Raw genomic sequence first — 27,752 nt, 5'->3', positions numbered from 1 at the left:
CTCCTAGCCTCGACCATCTTTAACAAGCTGAAACAAACTCGATTTTAGAGGTGTCAGGGGTCATGTGCCCAGGATGGCAAGGTTAACCACTGCGCTCAGGTCATGGCCACTTGTGAAGAATGAGATGATTTGCTCAGCAATGGAATTTCCACTCCATTTAGTGACAATTAAGCAAACTCTTCGGAGGCCGGCCGTTGTCCTTCTGCGAGGAGGATATCGGGCTGCCTGCCGTGCGTCATATGAAGGATGCGGTAATACCACTGCAGTGTACTTCTCCAGGTTGTAGTCGTGAGAAAGCCGATCAGGGAGGCTGGTGGTTTGTCTCGTGAGCGTTGTCGGAGACTTGTCAAGAGTTATCTCTAAAAGATGCTGGCATTAGTAGGGTAGAAATTGACTGATCTTAGGCCATGACCGATCGGCTAGATCGTCATCGACACCCGGATCGGCTTTCCAATACTGTTCGAGTATTTCCAATGCTCGCTGGGTATTTAACAGTCCAAGCGCAGTTGAGACGCCTTGCAACGAGGTCTTTATCCTCGGCCTATCGTCACCAAGTGCGTCGCATCCTGCAAAGAACAAGGGCGGAGTAAGAAGAGTGACTGGTGTAAGTCCGTCTCGTAGCGTAAGACGCTCTGCGCACTCGAGAATCTGTCTGACAAGGTTTTGCACGAGAGGTGAAGACCTTCTTTCATGGAGTAAGCGTCGGTGGATGAGGAGCAGACCGGTGAGCTGCCATATCTGATTCGATATCCGGTATTCGTGAACTTCGGCAACAGATAGAACGCGACCGCGTATTGACATAACTGGCGGAGGATTCGCTTGATCTCGGTCGATTATGGATTGCAGATAGTTGAGAAGCCACCAGACCTCGGCCTCGACTTGACCGCCTTGCGATGAGGTCTCAGAAACTGTTCCATCATTGTTGATCCGCCGTAGTCGTGCAATCTCTTTGAACACTCCAAGGAGGTCCTTTGTACGCGAGAGATACATATCGATATACACAGGCTCGTCATCTGTGTCTGATGCGAGCGTTGTTGGCGAGGGGATGGTCGACTGTTGTGGAGCGAGTTCAGTCATCGAGTGACAGACCAGCGACTCGGTCATGTCAAACCATCGTAGTAAAAATCGCAATTCGTCCGTCGGGTTCTGGGAAAGACCTTTATCGTGGATTCGCGAAATGAGCCCACGCGCTCCGCGGAAGTGAACGCTCCATCGATCCGGGCTGGGCTCACTGGCAAAGACTTCGCAAACGAAGAGCGCTCTTGATGCGGCCAGCAGGGGAATGAGTTGCTGATCTTCATCACACTCGGAGAGTTTCTGGCAAAGGGATCTAGAACTTAGAGCTTGAAAGCCAGCGACGATGAGCGCTTGTGAGGACTGCTCCTCGCTGGTTTTGCAAGTCGCAAGTCGGTGAGTGGCGGCCAGCGCGACGATGCCCTGCAGCAAGGGCTCATTGAAGACAGCCATTGGCAAAATGAGTTCGCATAGCTCATCAAAGATCTGTGGATGTGGTGCAAGAACTTTGACGGTCCTCTCGGTGAAGTACTGTAGGCCTGATCGATGCAAGGGTGATAGGTGACCGAAGAACTCAACGGATGGGGTTAGAGGAGACATTGGCATTTGCCTCTGACTGACAACAAGTTGAGAAGACTCCGAGTCCTCTGATGGAGAAGTTTGTATCCATTCTGGCTCATCGACGTTCTGATCTGGAGGAGGCGATGTAGCCTTTGACGGGCCTGGTCTGGGAGTAGAAGGGGAAACATATATGAAGTTTTTCTTGTTCAAATCTGAGAGTGTTAGTATGTATCTTATGTAGTAGACAATTGACATGCCTAATCTTTGAACGTTGCCTTCATTTTGTGACAAACAATCCCCAAACGGTGACCGATTAAATGGCCTCCCTCCCCAGCGGAGCTTCACCCCGTATTCGCATTTGACCCCAGCAGTCTGACATCTCTGACACGAAGGTCTCTCTTCACTGCACTTCTTTTTAAAGCTCTTACACCTCGCACAACCAACCCATGATCGACGCTGCGGTGGCATCACAGGGGCTTTGAGTTTGGGGCACAAAGCAAAACATGCTGCTTTGGGGTTATGTCATTTGCTGGGGAACAAATGAGGGCGGGGGAAAGTTAAGTTGGTGATGGAACGGTTCAAGGCGGCGAATGGAGATAAGGCTAGAGACTGCGCTAGTACGGAGTGGGAAGGATCAGGCGACTGATTGCTTATCTGTGTCACCTGCACTGATTGTCTTGAACCTGAGTGGCTGCTCTTATCAGCAATGATAAGAAATGGATGGGTACGCCATCATAGACTGGACATCTTCAATTTCTCGACTATCATGAACTTGAGTATGTATTATTCAAGTAATCAATTGACTGTCTGTCGATATTGCTAAGCTGCCTTTCAATGTTGGGACCAAAAGCACTGAAGCACAATCGCTCCTGTTTGTCATCCATGGTATACCAAACACCTCCACCATTGAAACAAACATCCTCTGTTAGCTGATTCGGCAGGATGCCTGGATCAACTAGTAGGCAAACCGAAAGTCCAGTCTCTTATTGCCCTCATCCTTTGTGGTGTCAAGATAATGCTTCTTCTGTTCATCGTCCATGGCGTCCCAAATCTTATCCCGGCTCTTGTTTCTCCAGATGTAGTAGGTTCTGGTCAACAAATACAACGTGATGTTGAGCGCAATGATCGCTAAAAGATTCTTGTTTCCTTCCCGGTATCTCGGCGCGTCGTCTTTGCGGTAGACGTTGGATGCGATAATACCGGCAGATTGAACGGACATGTTGTAGACAGCTGCCGAGACTGTCCTCAGACGAACCGTATTGGAGTTGCGCGAGTTCCAACTCACTTGAATTGGATGGGCTAGAAAGATAATGTTAGTCGGCGATAGGCAAGTCAAGGGAGTAGCAAACTCACCAGTCGGAGAACCAAGCAATAGTGTCAACACCGCGAACGAGACCCATCTGTTGACCGTGCTCATGTCCACGACGTATAGATAGATCATGAACGGCAGTTTCCAGATCTGAACAGCTAGACCAAGCAGAGACCTTTCACCCCACTTCTCAGCAAGGTATGAGATCAGTAGCAAGCCACCAATGGAAAGTATCGTATGCGGAATGGTCAAAAGATTGGTGACAAGAACATTGAAGCCAAGGCCACGGAGGGTTAAGGTGAAGTACTGGGCGGGAGGTGTGGCTGGGATCAAGAAGGTCAAACCGATGGCATAGATTGGCCAGAGGTCATAGTCCTTGAGCGACGCCCATAGCAACTTCGGAGTAATGGGTTGGCGGTTATGCATGTCGCCCTTGCTGGGATCGTCCCGGATGACTCGGTTCACCATGATGCGCTCCTCCCTGCACGCCAGTCAGTCTCGAAGGTCTATCCATCTCTGGTGCAACTTACCGCTCAGTGAACCAACCGTTCTTGCCACGGAGAATGCCTGAGGTTTGAGTGGGCCCAGCGGGCATCAGAAACCAGGCGGAAATGCCAACCGCAAGCGTTAGCAGACCCTGTTTGGTACAAGTCGTCAGTACAGTCGTTGATGCAAAGAGTTCGGACAATAAACCTCAAAAAGAAACAGCCATCTCCAGCCCTCGTACCCGTGCCAGCCTCGCAGTTGGAGGAAGCCTGCTCCGAGAAAACCACTGATGATATCGGCGACGTTGTACGCCGTCCAGAAGAAGGCCAGACGAACAGTGAGTTCACTCGCAGTGTAAAAATAACTCAGGTATAAGATCGTCTACAAACATCACAGCACAACGATTAGTCGCGGCTACTAACACTTGGACAGGACTGCGTCATTAGCTACTCACATCCGGGATAAATCCGCCCTGGAAGATGGCCAGTAAGGCACGGCATGCAAGAAACGAAGCCCTTCCGTCCAACCAGAACTGACCCTACTCATATTGTCAGTATCAATAAGGACTCTAGGTATCCAATTACCTACCGCAGAGACAAGACTCCAGAGGCACAACTGCATTGGAATCCAACGGTCAGGTCCGAGGTACTTGCTGACAAGCTGAGAGGGAAGCTCGGCACACAAGAAAGATAACTTGAAGACGGTGTTTCCAAGATTGTAATCTAACAATTCAAAGTCAAAACGATGAAAGAATATGGTATGAAAAAGACTAACCATTGGTGTCCATCTTCAGGTCTGGCAGAAAGTTATCGGACACAGCCTGGGACAAATTCGATCGATCCAGCTCAAGAGCCATAAACATGACGCAAGTGAATATCATGATCCGTTTATCAATCTTTCGAATGACCTTACGTTCTTCATTGAATGTCCATCTCTCGGAAGGGTCAAATCGATGCAGATTCTCCCAGTCAGATCGGGGCTGGTAGCGCCTCGCCATGTCTGGGTCGTCAAAGACGGACCGACGGGTTGCAACAGCCTCTCCATCTTGTCTCGGCCGTCGCTGCCACCAACTTCGAGGTTCCTCTGGTGCAGCGAGGGGAAGTGTAGCGATGAGAGGGGTTACTTTTGTGGAGGGAATGGACTTGGAGGAGTCCGAGTCGGTTGGGTCGATACGGAGGCCAACAGCATTCTTGACGTCTGACTGACGAACATCATCAGACTGTGCCATTGCGAAGATCAATTTGTTATTTGGTCCTCTTCAGTAGTCTTTTTGCAATCATCTTGGATGTAATACCGCCTTTTGTATACATCGACGTTGGCATATGCGATGGCGAAATCCATGTTCCTCATCTCGAAAGACTCAACTTCGTGGGGTTACTCATGTATCTATGGCGTCAAGCATGGATACAATAGCGAGATGTAGGGGTTGCTTCTGATGGTATTATTTGGCTTCATTCCTGACTATTGTTCCATACCCCCCCTGAAATCGTTGTTGAGACATGTGTGTCTCGATAGTGGACACTTCAAGCTTGCAAGTGAAAAGTTAGCACACACGAATGGCCAATTGGCCGATAACGTCTTTTCGGGTCTGTTGTACCTCTCCGGTACTCGGTCTAAACTGTATTTCAGTCGTCCTTGGCAAAGATCTGTAGTTCACGACAGAACTGGGAGGTATTGCACCATTGCTCGAACAACCACTCAACAGCTTGGGATTCCACTGCCAAGACAATTTCTCAATATTACGCCATTCCCTCCTCCCCGAAAATAAGCATAAGTTGATAGCCGCTGGTCAAATTTCACCTCACCGAAACTATGGTGGTTCGCCTATCTCTGGCGCTTCGTCGCCTCGCATCTCGGGTCGGATCTCGCCGCCTACGAGCTCCGAAGAGCAGAGACGAACCGGAGCATCACAATTTAAGGATGGGACTACCAAATATGGCCTTTTTAGTATATCTCCGCGGATTACTCTATTTGCATTTCGGAGGCAAGATGACGTGCTTCCGGCCGAGGTCTTGAACCTGCCTGCCGAGGTACTCAACGTTCTGGTTGGTGTTGTTAAATCAGGCAGAGTTTGATGTTATAAGTATATCTCTAGAATTAAGATATAGTTTCTATAAGTAGTAAATCCTGTATTAAGGTTTTGAATATACAGTCTTAAAGCTTAAGCCTTAAAAGACTTATTATATAGCCGTTTTAAAAAAGTTTCTTTTTCTTTAATTTTATGTTAAAGGATGAGTTATATTTCTTTGGACAAACTTTCAACGCCATCAGCAATAGCAGTCCAAGTATCATGAAACACTAACTTGGGCCGATAATTCAACAACAACGAGCCTCGAGCAGGTCGAACAATCGCAAGGGTGATAGTGCTCAGTAGAGAAGGGTCTGTAGCCACCACCGATTCGAGGCTCCCCGTAAATCCATTCAAAGCCTTTTGTATTGCAACGAGACTTCTGTTGAGCCTCCTCTGTTCCTCGAGCGCTAACCTCAGAATCGTTTTCCCTTGTGAGCGTTTGTGTATCGAAGCTCCCTCGTCCAGAAGAACACGAACGATTTCGACAGATCCTTGCCGAGCGGCGTCTACGAGAGGCCACTGGAAGCACTCGGATACTGTGCTTACATATCTTGCATTCGGGTTCGCTCTGGCTGATAGAAGGTCTCGTGTGAGACGAACATCTAACAAAGCGATTGCGAGACCCAGTGGAGTCATACCATTCGCTGATACTATGTTGACATCACACCTTGCTTTCAGCAGCCACTTCAAAACTCTAGAATCCGCTTGTGCTTGGTCCTGGACAGAAAGGTAATGGTGTTGCTGAGCTTCAATTTGCTGGATGTTGACCCAGTCATCACCCTCTCCGGAGAACGCAGATAGTTTTAACACATCGGCTGGGCGTTCATTCGCACTTCTCGAGCTGACTGGCCAGCACTGTTCTTGAAAATAATGCTTGATATCTGCACCGCAATCAGATAGATCTGTAATCATGTCGTCCGCGTCTTTCCCACGAAACATTGCAAGGTCTAGAGCCGATAGCATAGAATCTGACCGGCCATGACCTAAATACTCGCGGACCGGATATACCCTCGCACCAGATAAAAATAGCATCTGGTATCCTACCCCCCAATGTGCATCGATCGCAATAAGTATGGGGGGCCTTCCACTCGATGAGACTTTTGCGTCTGCACCGCCTTGCAATAAGGCTCTCACCACATCAGCTTCATAGCTTTTGTTCTCGGTCATTCTTTCAATTGCCACCTGTAGCGGGGTGAGACCCTGTCGGGCGCCGTTTCTATAAGTTTCGTTGGGTTCAGCACCCAAGCATAGTAGTGTTTCGACTCCAGCTACATTCAGAAAGTCGTAGTCAACAAGTCTGCACAAGACGTCGGTGAGGCGGTCTTTGTGGCAGAAGAAACCAGAGAGATGGGATCTTGAGGCCTTGCTAAGTGTATGGACGATATCTCTACACTCTGGCCCTTTTGAATCGCATAATAAGTGATGTAAAAGCCGAAGATGACGGTTGGCATGCGCCCAGAGCGCGATGTTGTTGTTTGACTTATCATCGTCCCAGGGAAAGATAAGACCAGGAGCATTCTCACTTATCAGCTTCAAGAAAAGATCGTTAAACTTGGTCTCTTCTTGAAGATTGAAACAAGGTCGTGACGTGTGATCAAGCCAATGTGCCTCGGCATAGCTGAAAAATAATTGTGCTTCGCCTACAGTCACAGAAGATTTGGCCGTAGAAACAACTTCTAGAATCCTTCCCAAGTCAAACTTCGGGGTTTGTTGTTGTGGCCGTTGCTGTTGGATAATGGTCTTCATGAAGCAAGCAAGAAGGCTTTCTCGGGTAGTCGCATCTGATATTGTCTGCAGGGATTTGTTGTCAAAAAGGAGCTTCTTTTGACGAGCAATTCGTCGGTCGAGCTGCTCGAGATTAAGAGCAGTGATGCAAATGAAACCTATTGTTGAGTCTGCTTGGCGCAGGGTGAAGAGGAAAATCCCATGTTGACGCTTTCCGGGAGCTGGTCCAAGGCCGTGGTTATTCGCACTATCGATCTGGGGAGAACTTGATACCCCCTCCAAATTCTGTTCTTTGGAAAGGTCCTCGAGACATTCGGCCTCGCTTTCCACGAGGACATGTCTCAATGCGCTATGGTGAATGTAGTGAACAGTATTCTCCTCTTCGTCAATATAGAGCAGCCCACCGCCACAACGGTAAACCATAGCCTCAGCATCCAGCGGAAGAGTTGAGTCATCCCAAAAAGGCACACCAGGTTCAATATTAAGGGCGCTACGTAACTCGTTTTTCGTCAATGGGCGTGTAGCTGCAGTGACTATTTCAAAAATTCGACTTCCGTATCTATCATCCTTGATTCTGCCCAGGGCCTGCTCAAATGATTCAAAGAGGCCGGTAGGTAAACGATCAAGAATACGGGAAAAGTCTCCAAGAGCAGTCAGAGTCTCGCCGTATAAGGGGAATAGAGCGTTGAGTTGAAGTACAACCCATAGATACATTCCTTGAGCCCCTTGGACTAGTATATTCTGGACATGTTCCTTGGTCGCCTCGTCTAAACTCTCTGCTAGGATTCGACGACTAAGCTCTCCTTTAATGTAAGCCTCAATTTCTCGGTCTTTCCGGGAACAAGACATTGAGATAGAGTGTACGTTTTGAAGAAGCTCAAAAACCATGGGTCTGATGAAGGAGTCAAACCGCACTGAGCAGCAGATATGTAATTGGAGACGGGTCTGTAAATCCGCCAGTGGTCGGAGAACTTCTTGAGCATCTTCAGCACTTAGTTCATCCAGACCGTCCATGATAACATAGTAATGACAATGATCTGGAAAATGCGCTTTGATAAACTCGATAATAGATTCTGTGTCATTTGCCGTGTACTCTTGGCTGTATTGACGGATTGCTGGATGGTCCGCGGGGAGTCTTAGAGATCTAAGGAATTGGTGGGCTATGCTGCCAAAGAGTGTGCGAGGTAAGAGTGTCTTTCGGTCCATCGATTGACAAAAGAATGAAGCTACCGCACATAGGCCAGGCTGCGGTTGAGTGGAAAGGCTGGGCCAGAACTTGCCTGTAATATTGGCCATGGTAACCGTTTTACCACTCCCAAGCGATCCATGTATTAACAACGTTGATGAGGAGGAAGCCGATCTCCAATTCATGTATTGCTCGTCGTCGAAGATCCACTCCACAGACCCCTTCCGTCGCTCACGTCGCCAGGTACTTTCAAACTCATCTTGATGCGGTGACAACTGCCGAAGTACTTGAATGCGCCAATCCTCCGCTCTTCTCTTCCTCGACTCGCCCCACGAGGATAGACTACCTGAAATGGCCGCAATTGACGTATTGGCTTGAGCTTGGGATGCTTCATTCAAGTAAGCAAGTTTTTTGTTGATCACTTTTGACCAAAATGCCAATTGTGTCTCGAATTCCTTGAATTCTTTCTCTAAGTATGTGCTCGTAGCTAATTGAGCAAGAAAACCTTTCTTCTCGAAGCCAATGATTGTTTTGCACATCTCGATAATAACGGTTAGGTATTCGCAAGTAAGGGCCTTTAAATCTGAGTCGTGGGGAAATAAGAGGACTCGATCTCGTTGGATGATAGTTGCGTGTCCTAAACGCATGAGCAAGAGCGAAAGGCGTTCAAAATAGGATAGATGACCGGTCGCTATCTACATTTCAGACTGGTCAGGAAATTGAAGTAGTGTCAAAATGGCTAGTATTCTCACCTCAAGAGACAGTCTCACGGTTGCCCAAACGCCACTTGCGATCATGTTCTGAGATCCACCAACTAAGATGTCGCCAGGTTTGATAAGAAGCTGGATTTGATCTAGTAACTTGAGAAGTCTTGTCCCAAAAGGCTTCCAAGAGGTCTGATGGAGTCGCGAACCATCTCGATTGATTTCTTCCGTAAGACGGATGACGTCGATTTCGGAGGGAGGAGAATGCGTTTGCCATGTTTTGAAGATTGGCCGGTATTTTTCGTCAAGTGCAGAGCTGAATTCTGAGATGACCTTTGCGAGTCTTACCGTGGGGGTTAAAGGCGCCGCAGTGGGTACGGGTACCAAAGAGGACATGATGTCGTCGTTGGAAGATACCCTGGCTTAACCGCAAGGGAATTTATCCTTTTGCATGCGACACACAATACTTCTTTCGCAAAGAGAAGTGTATGTAATTTGGCTTGATCACGAAGAGGGATAAGCAGGCTGAGTTTGGAGATGAGAAAGAAGAGAGGCGGCAAGTGATTCTGTACATTGTGTTGTTGTAGTCTGCCTTATCACGTCACTGTAAGACATGTGAGGGGTTATCTGCAGGCATTTGGTTCCTGATAGGCTGTATGAAGTACATGGGGATTGAAAATGATCGGACTAATAATAAGAACTTGAGGAGTTGTATAATATTATAATTGCGGATTTAAATAGAAAAACTATTTTATAAAAACTACTTAAAGTACCTTAATTAATTTATAGATATAAATCGTATTACTATAGGGCAATTGTGGCATTCTTTAAATCAGTCATCTTAGAACTTGAACCCGTCCAGAAGATGTATTCCCCTGATTCGACTCGATACTTGGCATTGCTGTAGTAGCCAAGATCGTTCTTGGGTATCCTGAAGTTAACAACCTTACTCTGGCCTGACTTTACCTCAACCTTCTGAAAGCGGATCAGGCGTTTGTTTGGCAGCTCTATCTCGGAGTTCGAGGGTCTCTGATAGACCTGAACGACCTCCTTGCCTGTGAGGGAGCCCGTGTTGGTCACCGTAACCGAGATAGAAAAGGCGTTACCGTTCTGAGTAATCTTAGGAGCAGAGATGTCGAAGCTGGTGTAGCTGAGGCCGTAGCCGAACGGCATGGGAGCATCACCTCGTTTTAGACAGGGGAAGTTGTAGTCATATGTGGCGCAAACACTAGGAGTCTGAATGAAGCTTACGCCGCCTTGTGCGTCAGAAGGCAGATAGTCGTAGTATACTGGGAGGGCTCCCTCAGCTTGCGGCATAGTCACAGTCAGCTTGCCGCTAGGGTTAATCTTGCCCTGGATGATCTCGACTGCGCTATCGGCGGTGAACTCGCCAGCGAGGAACGTGTGGAGGATGGCGTCGGCCCGTATGGTTGAGTTGTTGAGCACAAACGACTGGCCACCACTGAGAACAACAATCGTTGGCACGCCGGCGTCGAGAACGGCGTCAATGAGTTGCTGCTGACTACCGGGGAAGCCCAAACTGGCATGTGTGAAGAATTCGCCATCCGTACGCTCGCCAGCATTTGGATCCAGAGTGTATACGGACAGAGATCCAACAGCCACAATCGCAAGGCCGGCCTCCTTTGCAGCAGCGACAACAGCTTGGATGCCCTCAGTATCACTGTCACGTACGAAAGCAATGTCAACGCCCTTGATGTACTTAACGTTCTTGGCTCCGAGCGCTGCCTCGAGGCTCTCCTTCAGCGTGCGTCCATGCAAGGGTTTCTCGCTCGTACTGGGAGCGTAGCTTCCAGGATTCAAAATGTCGGCCATGGGACCGAGGAGCGCAACCTTGGAGATCTTGGACTTGGGAAGAAAACTGTTCTTGTTCTGTAGTAGGACGATGGATTCGCGTGAAGCCTTCCGGTTGATTTCGAGATGCTTGGATGCTCGAAGCACCTTCTTGAGGTCCTTCATCGTGGGCAAGGGAAGATCAAACATGCCAGTCGCAAACTTGATGATCAAATGCTGCTTCACTGCCTCGTCTACCAACCTCACGATCTCCTGGTCGTCCGAACTGTTGACAAGAGTCGGGAATGCGGCTGGTTGTTGAGGAGCTAGCTCGAGCTGCAATCCGGCACGGAGGGCCTTAGTAGCTGCATCCTTGAGAGACGAAGCCACGAGGCTTTGGGTATGGAGATGTGGAATGGCCACGGCGTCCGACATGAGCAGGCCATCAAAGCCCATTTCAGATCTCAGCATACCCTGCAGAAGCTGTTTGTTGATTGACATAGGGACACGATCGATACTGGAATACGACACCATGATAGACGCAGGGTTTTCCTTGAGCACGCGGATGTACGGAAGGGCGAGATCGTTGTACAAGTGATTGACGCCGCCGGCCATGCTTGCAGTGTTGATGCCGCCGCCGCCTTCTCCGTATAAAAAGTGCTTGACCGTCGTGGCAACTTTGATGAATCCGTTCTTGTCTTTCTCTTCCATAGTTCGAACATACTGCGCCGCGAATTCACCGACAAGATAGACATCTTCGCCGTAGCTAGTAGAAAACCGATTAGCCAAACCTCCATGTGCACAGGAAGCCGTCAAAACCGCGAGCAAATAGAATAATGAAGTTGTAGTGGAAAAGGAGTTGCTTACGTCTCACCCACACGGCCGTATCTGGGATCCTTGGCTACGTCTAGCTCGGGACTTAGTACCCAGTGCGTCCCGAGCGCCATGTTCTCGTCTCGAATCGCTCCCGCTACTTGGCCATACAGACCTAGGTCCCATGTCGTGGAGAGTGAGAGTGTTGCTGGAAAAAGGGTCCCTCCAGGCACATAGATGGAGTTGACCGAATCTGTGACTGTAATGTACGGAACTTTGCCATCCTGCATCTGCTCCTGTCGGACCTTGTTCGCGAATGGCAGCACCTTTTCAGCAGGATTCAATTGTGAGCCGTAACCTAATGAGAATTTGTCAGCTTGGGACTTGCTCGTCGAGACAAGGCTTTGTGCACTTGCGCCTTTCGAAAGACCTACTTACTTAGTATACCATGTTGCAGAGGGTACAATGCATCATATGCAGTCTGATTAAAGGATGAATTAGGATCCAGAAGCTTCCTTATACCACCTAGCTGGGCGATCTTCTCTGTCCATTTGAGTGTGGGCAAGAGAGCCTCCGCGCGCTCAGCTGGGGAGAGAGCTTTGTTTTTCCAGGCTTCGTTGTTTGCGCTCGGGGCGGCGATCACATGGTACGCCAAGGACCCAGTAAGAGCTAGGCTCGTCACGGAGAAACGGACCATCTCGCCAGGCTGTTGAGGGTGACTTGTGCAGAGGCGCTGACAGCTGGATTCTTGGGGGAGTTACTGTTAGTGGTTGGATGTATCCATGGGATGACATTCTTCTTATACTTTTCTTCACAGGCCAATGCAGCAGAGTTGCTAATGCTAGTTTCACTCTTTCAAGGTACATCGGTATAAAGCTGGGGCATATGGCCTTAGCTTGCTTGTCTCATTTCTGCAAAGATGACGAATCAATTTATGAAGCGAGCTGAGCCAGGTCCGTTCCGCCAAGGTTGAGCGGATGGCGACGATCCTGTCTATGGCCATATGCATGATCCTTTTCTTGTGAGTCCGGAGATGAATCTGTGGTATTACCTACGAATGTGATTCGATAGACTGATTATCTGAGGATATAAACCGACAACCGGACGGTGTTGCGATATGTTCAATTGACTCAGTGACTGCCAACGTGAGATGAGCCTGGAGGCTCGTCGCTCGGACAAGACATATCCATCTTAGTTTCTTTTCTGAACCAATTGCAATCTAGTCAAGGTGGTATTGACCGACTACCGAACCCCAGATCAGATGCCCGAGTACGTGTATCTCGGCCGGATTTACCAGAAAAGGTTAAGCCATTTTCAAGGACATCGGCCCTCGAAAGACGCAAACGCAATCACAGTCATAGTCCGCGTGGATGGTTCATTTTCGTCGCCGAATTTGCTTCGGGGCTAAAACTCTTTCGAAGGAGCCACGAGTTCTGGGTGAAGTGCCGATTCTTGTTCACCTTCTTTGAATAAGAGTTATTTAAACGAAAACGAGGTTGATCGGTTGCTACAAACCGAGCATCATGTAAGATAGGGCTAGCCTAAATTACGCCATACCTAGCCTGGCATGATGGCTCGTGATTGTCCTTGATACCATATTATCTCCGTGAGTTACATCTCCCAGCAACACTCATTCGTAGGATGTAATAATTTCTGAGTAGATCTACAGGAAGCAGTGGGTCAAGTACAATATAAGAACGGCACGCGTTTCCCGCCAGACTGAGTAGCAACGATGTTATTGGAAGATTATATGGCTTAGCCCTCAAAGTCAAAGCAATGTTTAATTGAAGTGGTCGTAGCATTTCTTGGACGAGATGACCTGCACTTTTGCCGATAGCACGGGCGCAACATATGGAGTCAATAAGATGAATTGTCGTTCACGTGCTTGCGCCCAATTCCACGAGTTGATCCTCCAGGAGCCATGCCCAGTCTTGGGGAGCCCACCATGCGAAGAGACCAGGCACAGCAGGGCTGCGAGTGCTCGTTGGCTCTTGGCCATGAGGTTTGGCCGTATGAGCTCGAGGCTTGTCTTTGGTAGGCTGATTAATGGTTGTAGAGTAACTTTTCGGCCGGGGTTTTGCTGACTGCGATCTTGCGGTCGTATCAGCAGTAGCGGTCGATGCACCAACGACGCGAGGTCTCTCCTCTTGAGAAGTGCCATGGTTGCACCGTGTGGAAGGACTTTGTTGGTTGTTCCCCGTCGAAACGGCCGGGTGCCGAGGTGCGTCAGAACTAGGAGTTACTTCGTCAATATGGGAGCTGTGGTACTCTTCTTCGTCGCTTTCAACATTTGTCAATTCAGCCCGGCGCAAGAGACTGTGTACAGCTAAGCGCTGTCGAGCACGCACGGCTTCGGAAAAATGACCGTCTGATCTGCTTTGACTCTGTAGCGAGGACAGATGATGGATCTCACTCTGCAGAGTCAGACCCTCTCCGGGTTCGCCGTTGACCGTCGGTGCAGTGGCTGGGCTGGAATCGGGTGTGCATATCTCGTTGGCTGTAGTACCTGAGAAGCCTGGTTGGGTCTCATAAGATGGAGTTCCTGTAAGAGGTGTTGCGTTTGCTGCGGCAGCTGACCCCTGGTTCGCTGCCACGTGAATAAATCCAGCGGTCCCTGATTGATCGCTAGGAAGGTTTCGTTTATTCTTTTGCTGCTCTGAGAAGATGGTGATGGACTCCTCCAGTTCCCTAATGATAGGAGTCACGAGTGCCGAGAATCGGAAAAATCTCTTGAGCGCAGCTAGGCAAAGCTCGGCACGGCTAACAGCGAATTCCGGTGACGGCCGAGCGGGCCCTTGGCCGAATCGAGAGATGAAGAGGATGAGACGGGTGGCATGATAAGCACAAATAGCTGTGTCGAATTCAAGGAGGTGATGTTGCGTGCTATGCTGGTTGAGTGCGGTAAGTATGTAGATAATTCGCGTTGCGTGATGCAAGCACTGAGCCTCAGCAGCAAGGATGACCTGGTTGTCATGGCCAACGAGCACAGCAGCGGGAGCAGCCTCCGAGTACCCAGGCAAAAGGATGCGGTTGATGTCGCAGTGTGCTTGGTGCCATGAGATGTGGGCCAGCAATAGACGAGGGAGCCATCGGGAGATTGACCCGTTTCCGTTACTACTGCTGCCAGGAGAGTCGAATGCTCCATCCACGCTTAAGAGAGCTTCCAGGATCGGTGCTGGCTTCTCCATGCATGCTAATGTTTGTAAGTGGTGGCTGAAGAGGCCTGTGAGGTTACATAACGGCGTTTCTAGCAACGCGATTTTCCTAGAAAGCTTCATTACATCACATCGAATTGCTTCCAGCTGCATAACAAGCCCGTAGGTGCCCCCCTCACCGCGGCAGTCTTGGTACGCGCCGTCGGCTTGTTCCTTTGCAGTAACATCAATTTCGTGGCCATTGGTCATTGCCATGAAGTCTTCCTCGCTGCGCGGAACGTCGATGTAGATGACCTCCATTGGCAACGAGTCAAACTCGGCAAGGCCAATCGAGAAATAGCGCTCAACCATCTTTAGAGACCAGAGAGTGCGGCGACGTACTTCTCGCGCAACTGGCTGAAGGTCATGTCGCTCGTAATTGAGTCGCATCGTCGTGGCGAAACGAGCAGCCGTTGCTGTCAACATGAAAGCTCTCTGGAAAAGCTCCGTCTCTATGTAATAGTGAATTACAAGGAGAAGCGCCTGGAGTTTGGTGATACTCGGCGATTCGAGACTTCGCCAGATGCTCTCCTCGGCCATCCTGATCCAAGCACCCATGTCCTCAGCGGAGGCAACGATGTTGTTAGGCGCTCTTCGACTCGAGTCCTCTCGATGATCGAGATTAAGATCAACTTCTCTGTGCAGGTACAACGTTGCAACTGCGCAAATTGACGCAGGAAGGGCACGATGTACATCATGCGAACGGCACCTTCTCCTGGTGATTTCTGGATGTAGAAATGCGTATGATGGCATGGGATAGATGAACTTGAAGAAGACGTCAAGGAGGCTGTCTAGTTGATCGCGGCTTGGGCCACCATACCCTGAGCCTCTTGTTACAGACCCTGTTGACGATGGATGCCACGACACCGACGAGTCTGCCGGCGAAGACAGCGGTATTGTAGCTGTTTCTTCGCACCTTGAAGGATGTCCCGCAGATTGCCGCAGTCGGGGTAGTTCTGTTCTTTGTAGCTGATGCTGTTGATGCTCCTGTCGCTGGTTGTCCTCATCCTGTCGCTGAGGCTCGTGCTCCAGTTCATGCTCCTGGTCGATCACCAGGCCGTGTTCATAATCGTGTGCCAGTACCTGCTGCTGCTCCGGTTCTTTTTGGTGTTGGTGCTGCTCCGTTATTTCAGTAGCGGAAGGACTGGTTGAGTTTTCGGAGACAGACTGTAAGCCTCGTTCTCTTTCCATAAAGGAGGATTCGGGTTGCTGAGGTGCCTCTTCCTCCACCTGAGTAGTTTCGTCAAGCAAATAACCTTCTGGAGCGCGTCGATAACGCTTAAGTGGCGGATAAGTGCATCTGATGTCCTTCTGCCGACATGCGACACATGCTGGAAGCGTCGCCGAGCACCTGATCTTCTTAAGACGACAGGAAGAGCAGGCACGAGCTCCTCTGAGTCGTTTTCTTGACGGCGACGGCCTCTCGTGAAGTTGGTGCTCATCGTTGTTGAGAGAGCAATCCAGGTTCAGCCGTCGACAATTGCGACAGATCCCTGGTTGTTTGTCGCAGCGTACCTTGCGCTGTTTGCATTGAAAACATGTTTGAGGGGTGTATGCATTGATATGAAGCCTGAAATGACCGATATGCTGTTCGTAGTCCATTGGGTGCCATCCTTCTCGCGACCGTAACTTATCGGCTTGTGAATTGACCCAGTTTGTGAGATGTGAATGATTTGGATGACAATGAAACTGCAGCGACCCGTGTTTGCGGGGAAGTGGAGAATTCTCAAGGGGCCATGGCGTGCTATTCTCTCCAAGTGACGGAACCAACTGAATTTAATTTAGGGCGGGTCAGCGTCTTTTTAGTGCCTTCTCGCCCCGCACCAGCAGAGTCACAGCGCCTTCAGAGGTCAATCATTGGGGGTAAGTCGCCAAGGTCCATTCTTGCAAACCCTTCACAGGGGCCCAGAGTACAATAGCTTCATCGCAGCTCCTTTTCACAGGCTAAGAGGCTTGACTTTGCGAGCACGGTTTCATTAGGATCTTGATGCTTCTAGTCACTGTGTTATGTACATGTCTCATCTATCGGTTGTCTTACAATCTGCGTTCCATCCAATCCTTCACAACCTCTGCTTCAGCGCATGCTCGGGTCGCACGCCGTTCTGTTCTGCATACTTGACTGCCGCTGGGACACCTTTACTTGGACCACTCAGCCGAAGATGGATCGGATCATCGCCAATATGCTCCATCTTGGCCTCGAGGAGAGCCGTCATGTGCTTGACCACGTCACTATACGCACTATCATTGTACAAGTTGAAGAGCTCCAGGGGGTCCTTCTCACAATCAAATAGCTCCCATTCCTTTTCCTCTGGCTCATGAATATTGTCTGCACTTCCTGGCCGCGCGCCTACAACTCCGAGGTCCTCGTTGTACCAGTAAATGAGCTTATACCGCTGATTGCGACATCCGTAGTGCGCATAGGCCTGGTGAATTACATCGTTGTGCATCCAGTAACGGTGATACGCGACGTTCTCCCATTCAGGACCTGTCACGGATCCCCCGCGCATCAGGGGCAGTGCCGACTTGCCTTGCATATAGTTCGGGATCTTGATGCCCGCCAGCTCGAGGAAGGTCGGGGCAAAGTCGACGTTGCAGAATATCTCGTTGCTGATAGAGCCGGCTGGAATCTGCTTCGGGAGCTGCGCCAGGAAGGGCATCTGGAAAGATTCCTCGTACATAAACCGCTTGTCGAACCATCCATGCTCACCCAAGAAGAAGCCCTGGTCCGAAGTGTAAATAACAAGAGTATTCTCGGTAAGGCCCTTCTGGTCAAGATAGTCCAGCATGCGCCCTACATTGTCATCCACAGATTGGATCACGCGCAGGTAGCGCTGCATGTAGCGTTGGAACTTGAAGGCAGACAGCTCGGCAGGTGTAGTGAAGGTGAAAACGGTGCCATCATCTTTGTCAATCAGCTTAATGCTCGGGTCCGTTGGGATCTTGCGTTGGGCCGAGCCGGACTCTTGAGTCACACGCTCGCCTACAGACCGACCTCCATCAGGCTGAACGAGTCCGAGATCCTGATACGTCAAGTCCTCAGCCACGCGCATTTTGGCCACTCTGGCAGCTTTAGCTCTATTCTTATAGTCATCGTTGTACGTCTCTGGAACCTTGATCGGCTTGTCGGCATACAGGCTCTTGTGCTTTGTATCGCATTCCCAAGATCGGTGAGGAGCTTTGTGATGGCACATCACAAAGAATGGCTTGCCAGAGCTCTCGGTGGCAGTTATCCACTCGAGGCACTTGTTCGTGATGATGTCCGTGACATAGCCTGTTTCGTGACGCTCGACGCCTGCGCCTTTGCCGTCCGGGGGCATTTCGATGAACTCGGGGTCCCAGTAGTCCCCTTGGCCTGGCAGGACGCTCCAGTAGTCGAAGCCCGTCGGCTCGTGTGGTTCGCCTTCGCCCAAATGCCACTTGCCTACCATTGCCGTACGGTAACCGCCTGTGCGCATGTGCTTCGCTACGTTGGGCATATGTTTGTTGATGTGGTTGTCGAGCGTCATGACTCCGTTCACGTGGTTGTGTGTTCCTGTAAGAATGGCCGCTCGAGATGGTGTACAGATGGAGTTTGTTACATAGCAGTGATTGAAGAGCATTCCATTTTTGGCAATCCGATCGAGGTTTGGCGTATTGTTTATGCCGGCGCCATAAGCACTGATGGCTTTGGATGCATGGTCATCTGCCATGATGAAGAGAATATTCGGCCGCGAGTCCATCTTGACCCCAATGATTGAGTGATTCGTTTGGTGAAGAATAGAATGAGGCAGAATATGGAAAGAGACACGCTTTGAGACCTAAGGAACGGCGGTAGAATATGTCAGTCAGTGCTTGGGACGATCAGGTAGCCACAAGCTATGAGGAGAACTTGGTGAAGTGCTTACTATGTATGTGACGCAGGTTCGGGACAACAAACTGTCCCACCGGCTAATGTTAGCTATCGTATTCTCACGCTTTTACATCAGACGTGAGAATTTTTGAAAGCCGATGCGACGGCCCGTAGGCGACTGTCTTCTCTTCCTGGCGCTCTCCTTTCCAGCTCGAATGGCCTATCAAGAGCTCACAGCCCCAGCATGACTCTGTTGCAGCCAAAAGAAGAAACGATGGCTACCGGTAGTCGGCCGGATGCTACAATCGGGTATAGTGTAATTGGCCCCGACTTGGCTGTGGAGACTACCCGACTCATCCCTGTGTCCGGGTATCGGTAACGAGCTCACTTTGGGGTTAGTCTTTTCGGCTGCCAACCTACAGATCCATGACAGGACTCCAGTGCATGATCCTTCCAAGATGGTGTCCACCAAACCTCACAGCTGTACCAATCTTCCGGGATCTCTACCTAGCAGAGTCTCGATTCCAGCCCATTTGCGGTGCATCTCACCATTGCCCTTCCACAGCACGCCATGCTTTAACGCCAGTTTGCCCGTCTACGTTCCGCGTGGATGATGTATTTCTCTATAAAGCTTTTCGTCATGCCACAAGACAGTCGGCCTCTTAACAGTCTTTCAGTTGGAGATGCTCATGATCTCTTCTATCTTGATTCATATTCGAAAGTCACGTCCGGTCTCCCATCGCTGAACAAGTGCCAAAATGACGAAGGCTCTCGGAACCTTCAGAGCATTCTACCTTGTAGCGTTATGCTGCGTTGGTTCTTTTCTTTTTGCCTATGACACTGGTATTGTTGGCGGAATTCTGACCTTCCCGAGCTTCCAACGGGATTTCCGGTATACCACCAAGGACAAAGCCAATGTCGGTTCACTATCCACGAGTCTTTTGCAAGCTGGTGGTGAGTACATCTATCCATCTATCTGTTTGTTGCAGTTGTTTGTTGAATGCAATGCCCTTCTGCATGGTGACAGTGCCCTTGTCCCGTGTTTCCTGGCCCTATGCAGACGAAATATATCACTAACTCGGAGCTCTCCTCTTCACTAGCTTTCTTCTCCTGCTTCTTCATCTGGCCCTTCACCGCTCGATTTGGCCGCCGCTGGTCTCTTGTTCTAGCCTCGGCTATTTTCAATGTCGGCGCCGTGGTGCAAACCATCAACACTCATCATCTCGCCGGATTCTACATTGCTCGATTTGTCTCGGGAGTCGGCGTTGGCATGGCCACTGTAATCGTGCCCATGTACTCTGCTGAGATGGCACCGAAAAATATCCGTGGCATGCTTGGTAGCATGTTCCAGTTCTTCTTTACCTTGGGAGTCATGACTTCGTACTGGGTTGATTATGCAGCGAGCATCCACATCCCCGACGACAGCAGCGCCCAGTGGCAACTACCGGTCGGTTTACAGCTTGTTCCCGGCACTATTCTTGGCCTAGGAATGCTGTTTACAAAGGAGAGTACTCGTTGGCTGGCCAAGACAAATCGCCGTGAGGAGGCTTTGCAATCTTTGATCTGGGTACGCGGTGGAGATTCTGCAGAAGTCCAAGAAGAGTAAGTCACCCTCAAGCATGGCAATTCACATATCCCTGGACTGCTGGGCAAATGGCTTGCTTCTGACACACATTCCCCCCACAGATTCGGCGAGATTGTTCGTAGCATCGACGAAGAGAACCGTATCAAGGCTGGTTTGACTTGGAAAGAGCTTATTGAACCCGTCAACCGTTACCGACTCGGCCTCATCATTGCTTTGCAAATCGGTAAGACTTCTTTTGGATCTTCCATAATCAGAGGCCTGGCTTTAGCTAATGAACTACGTTTCAAGGCGTTCAACTCACCGGCAACACCTCCATGGCGTACTGTAAGTGAATTCCTGTGCAGCTCAGTGCCTTTCCAAGTATTTCTAACATGTCTATTCAGATGCTCCTCAGATTTTTGGTCTAGTTGGTGCCGGCCAGGACAAGCTTCTGCTTACCGGCTTCTTCGGTCTTGTCAAAGTCGTGGCGTGTCTTTTCTTCCTGTTATTCCTCGCTGAACGAATCGGTCGTCGTGGCTCCCTGCTAGGAGGGGCAGGCCTGATGGGCACTTACATGCTCATCGTGGCAATCTTGACAGTCAAGTTTCCTCCGAACCCTGATGCTGGACTGACCCCTCCTTCTATTGCCTCTCTGACTATGATTTATCTCGAAGCCATGAGCTATAACATCTCTTGGGGGCCTGTACCGTGGGTTTACACTGGTGAGATCTTTAGCAGCCGGACTCGCGAGGCTGGCATTGCCATCAGTACTTCAACGCAATGGCTGTTCAACTTCGTCTTTTCTCAAGCCACTCCCCACGCTGTCAAGAACCTTGGCTGGAGAACCTTTCTCATGTTCTCAATTTTCAATTTCACGCTTGTTGTATTTGTCTGGTTCTTTATCACAGAGACCAAAGGCAAGTCTCTAGAAGAAATGGAAGACCGTAAGTCTAATGTCTCACCCAACTTGCCTAGCCCGAACAATGACTGACATCTGCCCTAGTCTTTGCCCGTCGGGCTGGTGTCACTATCGCGAGACCTGTAGAAGACGGGGTAGCAAGTGAGAAGGAGATGGAGAGAGAGGTTGTAATGCAGTCTGGCAAGTCGAACTAGGTTCTTTGAAGCATGAAGAAGTCACTTCTCTAGTCGTAATGCAAGCAAAGCTAGCACATGGTGGACACTATGGCTGAAGCATTACAGCAAATTTTCACCCAGTATAGATTCTCGCGCTCCGGCACGGGTGGTGTCTTCTGATGGCTTACTGGCGCACCTTCAATAGTAATAAATTACTGTTCACGAGAAAGCATTGTTGGGTAATACAAATAGGATTAGTTATCTAGGAAAATAAGGCGAGCAGTTATCAATCTGTTCCGGGTTGAAGAGAAGAGAAACACAGTCTGTGGTATAGAAGAAACCGTGGAGAAACCTAAGCTTTCTGAACATTGTACTCGGAGACACCAAAGTTGTGGATCTTCTTGTCCTTTGTTCCGACGGCAATAAACTCAGGGCCAGTGTTGAAGATGTAGAAAGGCTGATCATCTCCAGGATAGAGAGGCTGGCGGAGAGTAACCGCATAAACTGCCTGCTTGTATCCCGCCTTTCGGAGGATAGTGAACGCATCATGGATATCGAGCGCGACAGGCCAGGAGATGACCTGATCACCCAAGAAGGGAGAGTTGATGGTCTGGACCTTTCCAAACTCACCCCATCCGGTGGACTGGATGATAGCAGTCTTGTTACCGCTGAGACCACAAACAATACGGTTGTTGACAAGACCCCATTCATTCTGGACAGGCTTGCGAGTCAGGGGAGTGGCGTCAACTTCGAGAAGGTTGGCATTGGGATACTGCTTCTGGATAAGGTTGAGACCAACGTTGATGAACCCATCCCAAGACAGAGGGAGGCCAACTTTCTGGTTACCGTTGCCGTTCTTGTGTCCATTGGACGCAGCGCCGTATGTTCCGCTACTGCCTTGCCCGTTGTTGCTCACGCTGAAAGAGACCGTAGTCTGGGTTGGGACAGATTTATCATCGAGGAGAACATGACTCTCCACAACATAGGGGATGCGATACAAGAATGGAGGCTGGGTCTGGCCCACATAGACAATGACTTCGGTGGTTCCAGTCTGTTGAGCAGTGAAAGTCCATACGATCTTCCCATCGTCAATACGAGCATCATTCAGAGTGAGAAAAGTCTTGTCGAAATCAATGTTGACTGAGCCACCCTTGCCCGTGAAAGAGTCACTCTGTTGGATGGTGAAGGGTTCATGGGCAAGAACATCAATCTTGTTGTCCCCAGAGACCTGCTTAATCTCAGGCAGCTCAACCTCAGCCTTGCCATTAGTGGCAGCCTGTCCGTTTGAATTGTTGTACTGAATAGGGACAACCCAATGCTGCTTGTTCTCAGTGTTGACAACAACAGTATTGGATGGGAAAACGATGCTAGGAAGATCGATGTTGAAGCTGTCTGTGATCTCATAGGGTGACTCTCCATGAATGATTGGGCCCACCCAACCGATCAGCTCGAAGAGGAGACCACCATCGAAAGGAAGACGACGGAATTTGATGTCTCTGGTAAGGTCAACGTGGGTGCCAGAGGCCTTGAGAATCAGAAGCTTGGCCTCGTTATCGTAGGATGCAGTGATGCTATCTGCAGGGATGAGTTGCTGGTGAACAAGACCTCCGTTTTGTGAAGAAGACATTGTGGGAGGTGTGGTTGAGATATAGATCGAACGGTTAGAAAAGGTGATGTGATTAAACTAAGAGTTGTAAAAATATGAGTGAGTGATGAGTGTCTGGAGATGAAATATACAGACCGGGAGGCACTTCCTTCTTATAGATGAGGTCGGGCTCCGGATTCATCTATTGTCTATTTCTTTTCACTCGATTCTCATTTTCATGTCTCTCTCATCTAAACTTTCCTCAGTACACAACAACTTGATCAATTTCTTTTCAGCTTGGCTTGTCACATTCCTTCGTTGACTGGACGTCAAAGGTTTTTAATTCCTGCTTGCATAAGTCTCATAACACAGGCTGAGACTCCCCGTGGTAATTGGCGAAATGAATCTTCTTAATTCAAGCCTCTTATCACACAATGGTGCTGCTTGCTTACGCATCAGCGCATTGAACGTTCGTGGCGTCTCAGCTGAGTCTCTGAACCCCGCGCAAAGACTTGGCCTAGACTTGAGCCTCATTCCAGTGCCCTCGGAGCTTAGGCTGTCACATTTGCTCCGAGCTGCATATTGTGGCTGTCGAAGGGCACATGGTTGGTTGCAATGCATAGCTTAAGCGGCATGGACCGAGCCGACGATGGAACGGGCAGCGTTGTCACATGGCTAGGACCTTTAGGTCCGGTCAACCTCGCTCTAGTCTCCCACGCTGCAGACCCTTCTCGTTGAGAGTATCAGCCGCCTGTTTTGGCCTTGTCAAGCTCGTTTTGTCGCGCTAGTTTCTACATTGAACTTATAAGCTTCCATAGATGAGTAGTGCTTCGTCAACTGCGAGCATTAGGCTCTTGTGCTGAGTTTGAAAAAGGACCTGGCAACCCCAAACATGTTATTCGTTTCTTTTCTTTAACAATACCGGATCATCCCCCTCGTAGTCTTGCCTTTTTTTGATTCAATAGTATTGTAGTCACAACTACTCCGTAGCTATAGAGTAACCAATTATTAGTGCTGACGGGGATATTGGCTGTATGGTTGCATAATCGCTTTCCTTGTTTCATTCTGTAAAGGATCTCAGGGCACTAAGCTTGAATAGAACGGTGCATGATAGAAGATGCAATGAAGGATTCTATAAACATGAATTGTCGTAGGCGGCCTGGTTAGGAGGCCGCAACAAGATACCGAGACCGACCCTCGGCTATCTGGGTTATGAATAACATCTGGATATCTGATGCGAATACTACTGTGCAAAGCCTCGCAACGATGATCATAACAAAACACAAGGTTACGCTTGGGTATGACTTGCACAATTTCATCACAATGTTACACTGAGCATGGGCTATTTGATCTGCACGGATTCTGGTGATCTTAAATTGCAGGGGTTTAGCGTCTAGATAAGACAATCTACACGCATTGGTCTTAGTGTCGACAATACGAAATGAGCGCCTGAAAGCGTGACTAAATAAGCGCCACTCCCGCCTCGCGCTGGCATGGCGATCCCCAAATTCAATGCATTTCTTCAAACTCTAAAAACGTCACCAAAACAACACCAAAACAATCGCCGGTTCACTCGGACTGTGTGAGGCATGAGGCTGAAACGGTCGAAAACGAAAGAGGAGAGCTCAATGGGAGATGACGAGGCGTCTTTCCATGCTTTCAACAGCCCCAAGCGACTCCCGGCTTGGCTGGACCACTTCAATGCCAAGGACCTCAAGATTTTGTTCAAGTGCTCTTTGGCTGTTTGGATCCTCACCTTGTTTATCTACATCAGCGACACGCTGAGAGTGCTCGGCCAGTCGGCATTCTTCGGATGGTAGGTCCATCATGAAGATTCCATATTATCAGGCATTAACGCGTCTTCAGTGTTGTCCTATTCATCATGCCGCCTTCGGGCGTCGTATTCATCCACTTCGCAGCCGGAGTTATGATCTGCGTCGGTCTTGCACTCGGCTGGGCCTGGGGAGTCATCACGATGAAAGCTGCTTTGGCGACAAGGCCTCTGGCTGATTTGCAACAACGCTACGCGGAATTGCAACAATCAATGCCTCAAAACACGACCAACGTTGATCAAGCGTCGGGCCAGGCAACCTATCAACAAATAGCTATCTACGAAGGCTTTATGTTGGATACTCGCGTATCGGTCACGTACTTCTGCATGATGGGGTTGTTTGTCTATCTAATGGTAAGTTGATTGTGTAGCCAATCGTGTTTTCAACTAACAAACTTTGGCCAGGCGCGTCTGCGAGTTTCTGCTCCCAACTTGATGCTTGTGTCCATGTTTTCCATGATTGTTGCCGACATCTACTTCACGACAGCACCACTCATTCCTACTTTCAAGGGCACCATACCGAAAGTCTTGATTCTCCCAAGTGCCATCGCAGTTGGGGTCGGAGTTGTTTGCAATTTGTTGTTTTTCCCGCAGTCAACCTCTCAAATCACCCTTGGAAGCATGGCAGACCTTCTCCGCCCCATGAATGGGTACGTGAAGGCTCTGACATGGCATTTTAAGACGAGAGCCAGGTTTGAGCCCGAGCAGCTACAAGCCTTGAAGAGTACCTTGACCGTGTCCTTCAAGAGCGTCGAAAGTGCTGTCAAGTTTCTACCTTTGGACTTTTCTTATCGACGATGGAGTCCCGAAGATATCAAGTCTTTTCAAGAACCACTACGACAAGTACTGGTATCCTTCGGCGAGTTATTGCAGATGTCAATCTCTCGCGAAGAGCTTTTTGCCAAAGATGAAGCTCTAACCAAAGCGGCTGAGGAACTTGAGAAGTCTGACAACGAGAAGCACCCTCTAGCTTATCATATTGCGAAAGCGGCTGATCTACGTGAGCTTACAAGACACCCTGATACTGAAGAGATGATTGTCAAATCCATCGATGCACTGTCCTTATGCGCTACTCCCCTGCTGCAAACACTCGAGCAAAGCGTCAATGCCATCATCGAAGCATTCTCAGGAGCTTCTCAGAACGACACAATCAGTCAACATGAGCAGATCCTTGCATTGTTGCAAGAAGCGCTCGAAGATTTTGAAGACACGGCTGCAGAGCAATTGATCGCCCCTCATGCTCATCTCTTCGATGCCAACGGCAAGGTTATCTACAACGATCACCGCGCACCTCCTCTGCTTGGCTTGATGTCTGGTCTTCTATACCAGGAACGACTCATCAATCTGACAAAGAATATTGGAGGGGTTCTCGAAAGAGCTATCGAGGTTGAGAGGGTGCGAGCATCGAAGCGAGTATGGCTACCCAGAGGCCTCCAGCACATTTTCTCGCTCGGCTTGTCACAAGATGCACCGCCTTCCACGATTCCCAACTCTAACGATCTCACTCGAACAATGTCCGTCATTTCCAAACCTGAGAAGAAGCGAAGTCTCTTCAGCAAGAAGCGAAAGGAAAAGGAAGACCCTGAAGGGGCAAGAACAACAGCCACCATTCTGGAAAGTATGGAACAGCCGACGAGCCGCCGACGAAGCAAATCGAGTCTGGTCTTCTTGGCGCTTATCAACTTCTTTACGGGTGTCGAGGGTCTTCACGCTCTTCGTGCGCTCGTCTTGACTATTGCCCTCGCCGTTCCCGCAGTGATACCATCATCAGCTGGCTTCTACTATCGCGAAAAGGGACTATGGGCTCTGATCATGGCGCAGATGGCTCTCGAACCTTACATGTCTGACTTTACATCTGGAATCCTCATTCGTACCCTTGGCACTGTTGCTGGAGGTATCTTGGGTCTTTTGTGCTGGTACATTGGATCTGGTAATGGTCCCGGAAACCCATACGGCTTAGCTGCCATCATGGCAGTCGCTATCATCGGTATGATGTGGTGGAGATTGTTTGCTCCGCCACAGCATATGGCCGCTGGTATCATGCTTACGTCAACTATGTACATGGTTATGTCGTATAGTTGGGTTGATACGCATATTCCCAGTTACGGTAATCCCGGAGTCGGCTACGAGGTCTTCTGGCGGCGAATCCTTCTTGTCCTTATCGGTTTTGGCGCCGCCGTCCTCGTTGCGCTTCTCCCCCGACCCCTTTCCGGAAATAGACATTATCGGCAAATCTTATCCAGCCAGCTGTCGAGCATCAGAGACCGCTATGCCCTTCTGATTTCAGTGTGGCGCTCGCCTCCTGATGATTTCGTCAAGGTCATCGAGAAGCAGGCTACCACGACCGAAGAGCTGCTCAACTCCATCGCCCTTCCAATCCTCAAGACCAAATTTGAGTTCTCAACCTCAAACATCGATACTGAGACGCTCAGCCGCGCCAACCATCTTTGCAATAACCTCAACGTCTTCCTAGCACAGTTTAGCATGACCGCGACGAAGCTACCACTACCAGTCCGCGAGAGATTCTTCTATCGCGTAAGCGCAGGCGACGAAAACCTGATCGCTGACCTGATGTCAACCATGACCCTTCTCCAGCATTCATTGATGTCTGGAGAGCCACTCCCAGCAATTTTACCAACGCCTTTGGTGGGCCGGGCGATCCAGTTCAGGAGGTTACGGGGAGACTTTCAAGATGAGGGCAACTCTAAGGAATACCTAGCAAAGCAAGAAGGAAGACAGTGGTCAGCAGCGGTTTATTCGTTTGTGAGATTTTTGGGCACGCTTGACGAGCTTGTTATAGTCGTGAAGAAGTCTGTTGGTGAAAGATCACATATCAATGCGGAAGCATTAGGAGGCAGTATATACTAGAAACGTGGGCAGCATCAGTTCCGAGCATAAATATAAGCATGATTGATATGGCACTAAATACCGATAGAAACCCTAAGCTGGTGTAATGGTCAACACATCTACCGGTCAGTGATGAATGCGTCTGCGTGGAAGTAAGCCCGAAGGGGG

The 27,752-nt window shown here is 49.5% G+C and overlaps 9 protein-coding genes across 9 annotated transcripts; 2 read left to right on the top strand and 7 right to left on the bottom strand.

Annotated features, from left to right (window-relative positions):
- Nucleotides 1-375: 375 nt before the first annotated feature.
- On the bottom strand, nt 376-1,830 carry FMAN_13668 (uncharacterized protein; the record flags this gene model as incomplete). The annotated part of the gene is made up of 1 exon (XM_041833164.1): nt 376-1,830. The coding sequence occupies one exon, from the start codon at nt 1,828-1,830 to the stop codon at nt 376-378; it is 1,455 nt and encodes a 484-aa protein (XP_041683555.1).
- Nucleotides 1,831-2,530: 700 nt separating this feature from the next.
- Nucleotides 2,531-4,598, bottom strand: FMAN_13667 (uncharacterized protein; the record flags this gene model as incomplete). The annotated part of the gene is made up of 7 exons (XM_041833162.1): nt 2,531-2,874; nt 2,929-3,365; nt 3,415-3,521; nt 3,578-3,751; nt 3,825-3,908; nt 3,959-4,092; nt 4,145-4,598. 7 exons carry the CDS (start codon nt 4,596-4,598, stop codon nt 2,531-2,533), a joined length of 1,734 nt encoding a protein of 577 aa, XP_041683554.1.
- Nucleotides 4,599-5,606: 1,008 nt separating this feature from the next.
- Nucleotides 5,607-9,452, bottom strand: FMAN_13666 (uncharacterized protein; the record flags this gene model as incomplete). The annotated part of the gene is made up of 2 exons (XM_041833161.1): nt 5,607-9,047; nt 9,105-9,452. The coding sequence occupies 2 exons, from the start codon at nt 9,450-9,452 to the stop codon at nt 5,607-5,609; spliced, it is 3,789 nt and encodes a 1,262-aa protein (XP_041683553.1).
- A 408-nt stretch (nt 9,453-9,860) lies between these two features.
- FMAN_13665 (uncharacterized protein) lies at nt 9,861-12,357 on the bottom strand (the record flags this gene model as incomplete). Its single annotated transcript, XM_041833160.1, has 3 exons — nt 9,861-11,613; nt 11,715-12,018; nt 12,099-12,357. 3 exons carry the CDS (start codon nt 12,355-12,357, stop codon nt 9,861-9,863), a joined length of 2,316 nt encoding a protein of 771 aa, XP_041683552.1.
- Nucleotides 12,358-13,537: 1,180 nt separating this feature from the next.
- Nucleotides 13,538-16,296, bottom strand: FMAN_13664 (uncharacterized protein; the record flags this gene model as incomplete). The annotated part of the gene is made up of 2 exons (XM_041833159.1): nt 13,538-16,084; nt 16,111-16,296. 2 exons carry the CDS (start codon nt 16,294-16,296, stop codon nt 13,538-13,540), a joined length of 2,733 nt encoding a protein of 910 aa, XP_041683551.1.
- Nucleotides 16,297-16,914: 618 nt separating this feature from the next.
- On the bottom strand, nt 16,915-18,573 carry FMAN_13663 (putative sulfatase; the record flags this gene model as incomplete). The annotated part of the gene is made up of 1 exon (XM_041833158.1): nt 16,915-18,573. One exon carries the CDS (start codon nt 18,571-18,573, stop codon nt 16,915-16,917), a length of 1,659 nt encoding a protein of 552 aa, XP_041683550.1.
- An 868-nt stretch (nt 18,574-19,441) lies between these two features.
- Nucleotides 19,442-21,360, top strand: FMAN_13662 (uncharacterized protein; the record flags this gene model as incomplete). The annotated part of the gene is made up of 6 exons (XM_041833157.1): nt 19,442-19,637; nt 19,784-20,285; nt 20,370-20,491; nt 20,557-20,592; nt 20,652-21,191; nt 21,251-21,360. 6 exons carry the CDS (start codon nt 19,442-19,444, stop codon nt 21,358-21,360), a joined length of 1,506 nt encoding a protein of 501 aa, XP_041683549.1.
- Nucleotides 21,361-21,673: 313 nt separating this feature from the next.
- Nucleotides 21,674-22,948, bottom strand: FMAN_13661 (uncharacterized protein; the record flags this gene model as incomplete). The annotated part of the gene is made up of 1 exon (XM_041833156.1): nt 21,674-22,948. One exon carries the CDS (start codon nt 22,946-22,948, stop codon nt 21,674-21,676), a length of 1,275 nt encoding a protein of 424 aa, XP_041683548.1.
- Nucleotides 22,949-24,495: 1,547 nt separating this feature from the next.
- Nucleotides 24,496-27,605, top strand: FMAN_13660 (uncharacterized protein; the record flags this gene model as incomplete). Its single annotated transcript, XM_041833155.1, has 3 exons — nt 24,496-24,722; nt 24,773-25,091; nt 25,143-27,605. The coding sequence occupies 3 exons, from the start codon at nt 24,496-24,498 to the stop codon at nt 27,603-27,605; spliced, it is 3,009 nt and encodes a 1,002-aa protein (XP_041683547.1).
- Nucleotides 27,606-27,752: the final 147 nt, after the last annotated feature.

The sequence above is a fragment of the Fusarium mangiferae genome, assembly GCF_900044065.1.
Source record: "Fusarium mangiferae strain MRC7560 genome assembly, contig: FMAN_scaffold007, whole genome shotgun sequence".
Taxonomy (NCBI): Eukaryota; Fungi; Ascomycota; class Sordariomycetes; order Hypocreales; family Nectriaceae; genus Fusarium; species Fusarium mangiferae.
The sequence above is the reverse complement of the archived record's forward strand: the minus strand, read 5'-3'. Positions and strand labels throughout refer to the sequence as shown.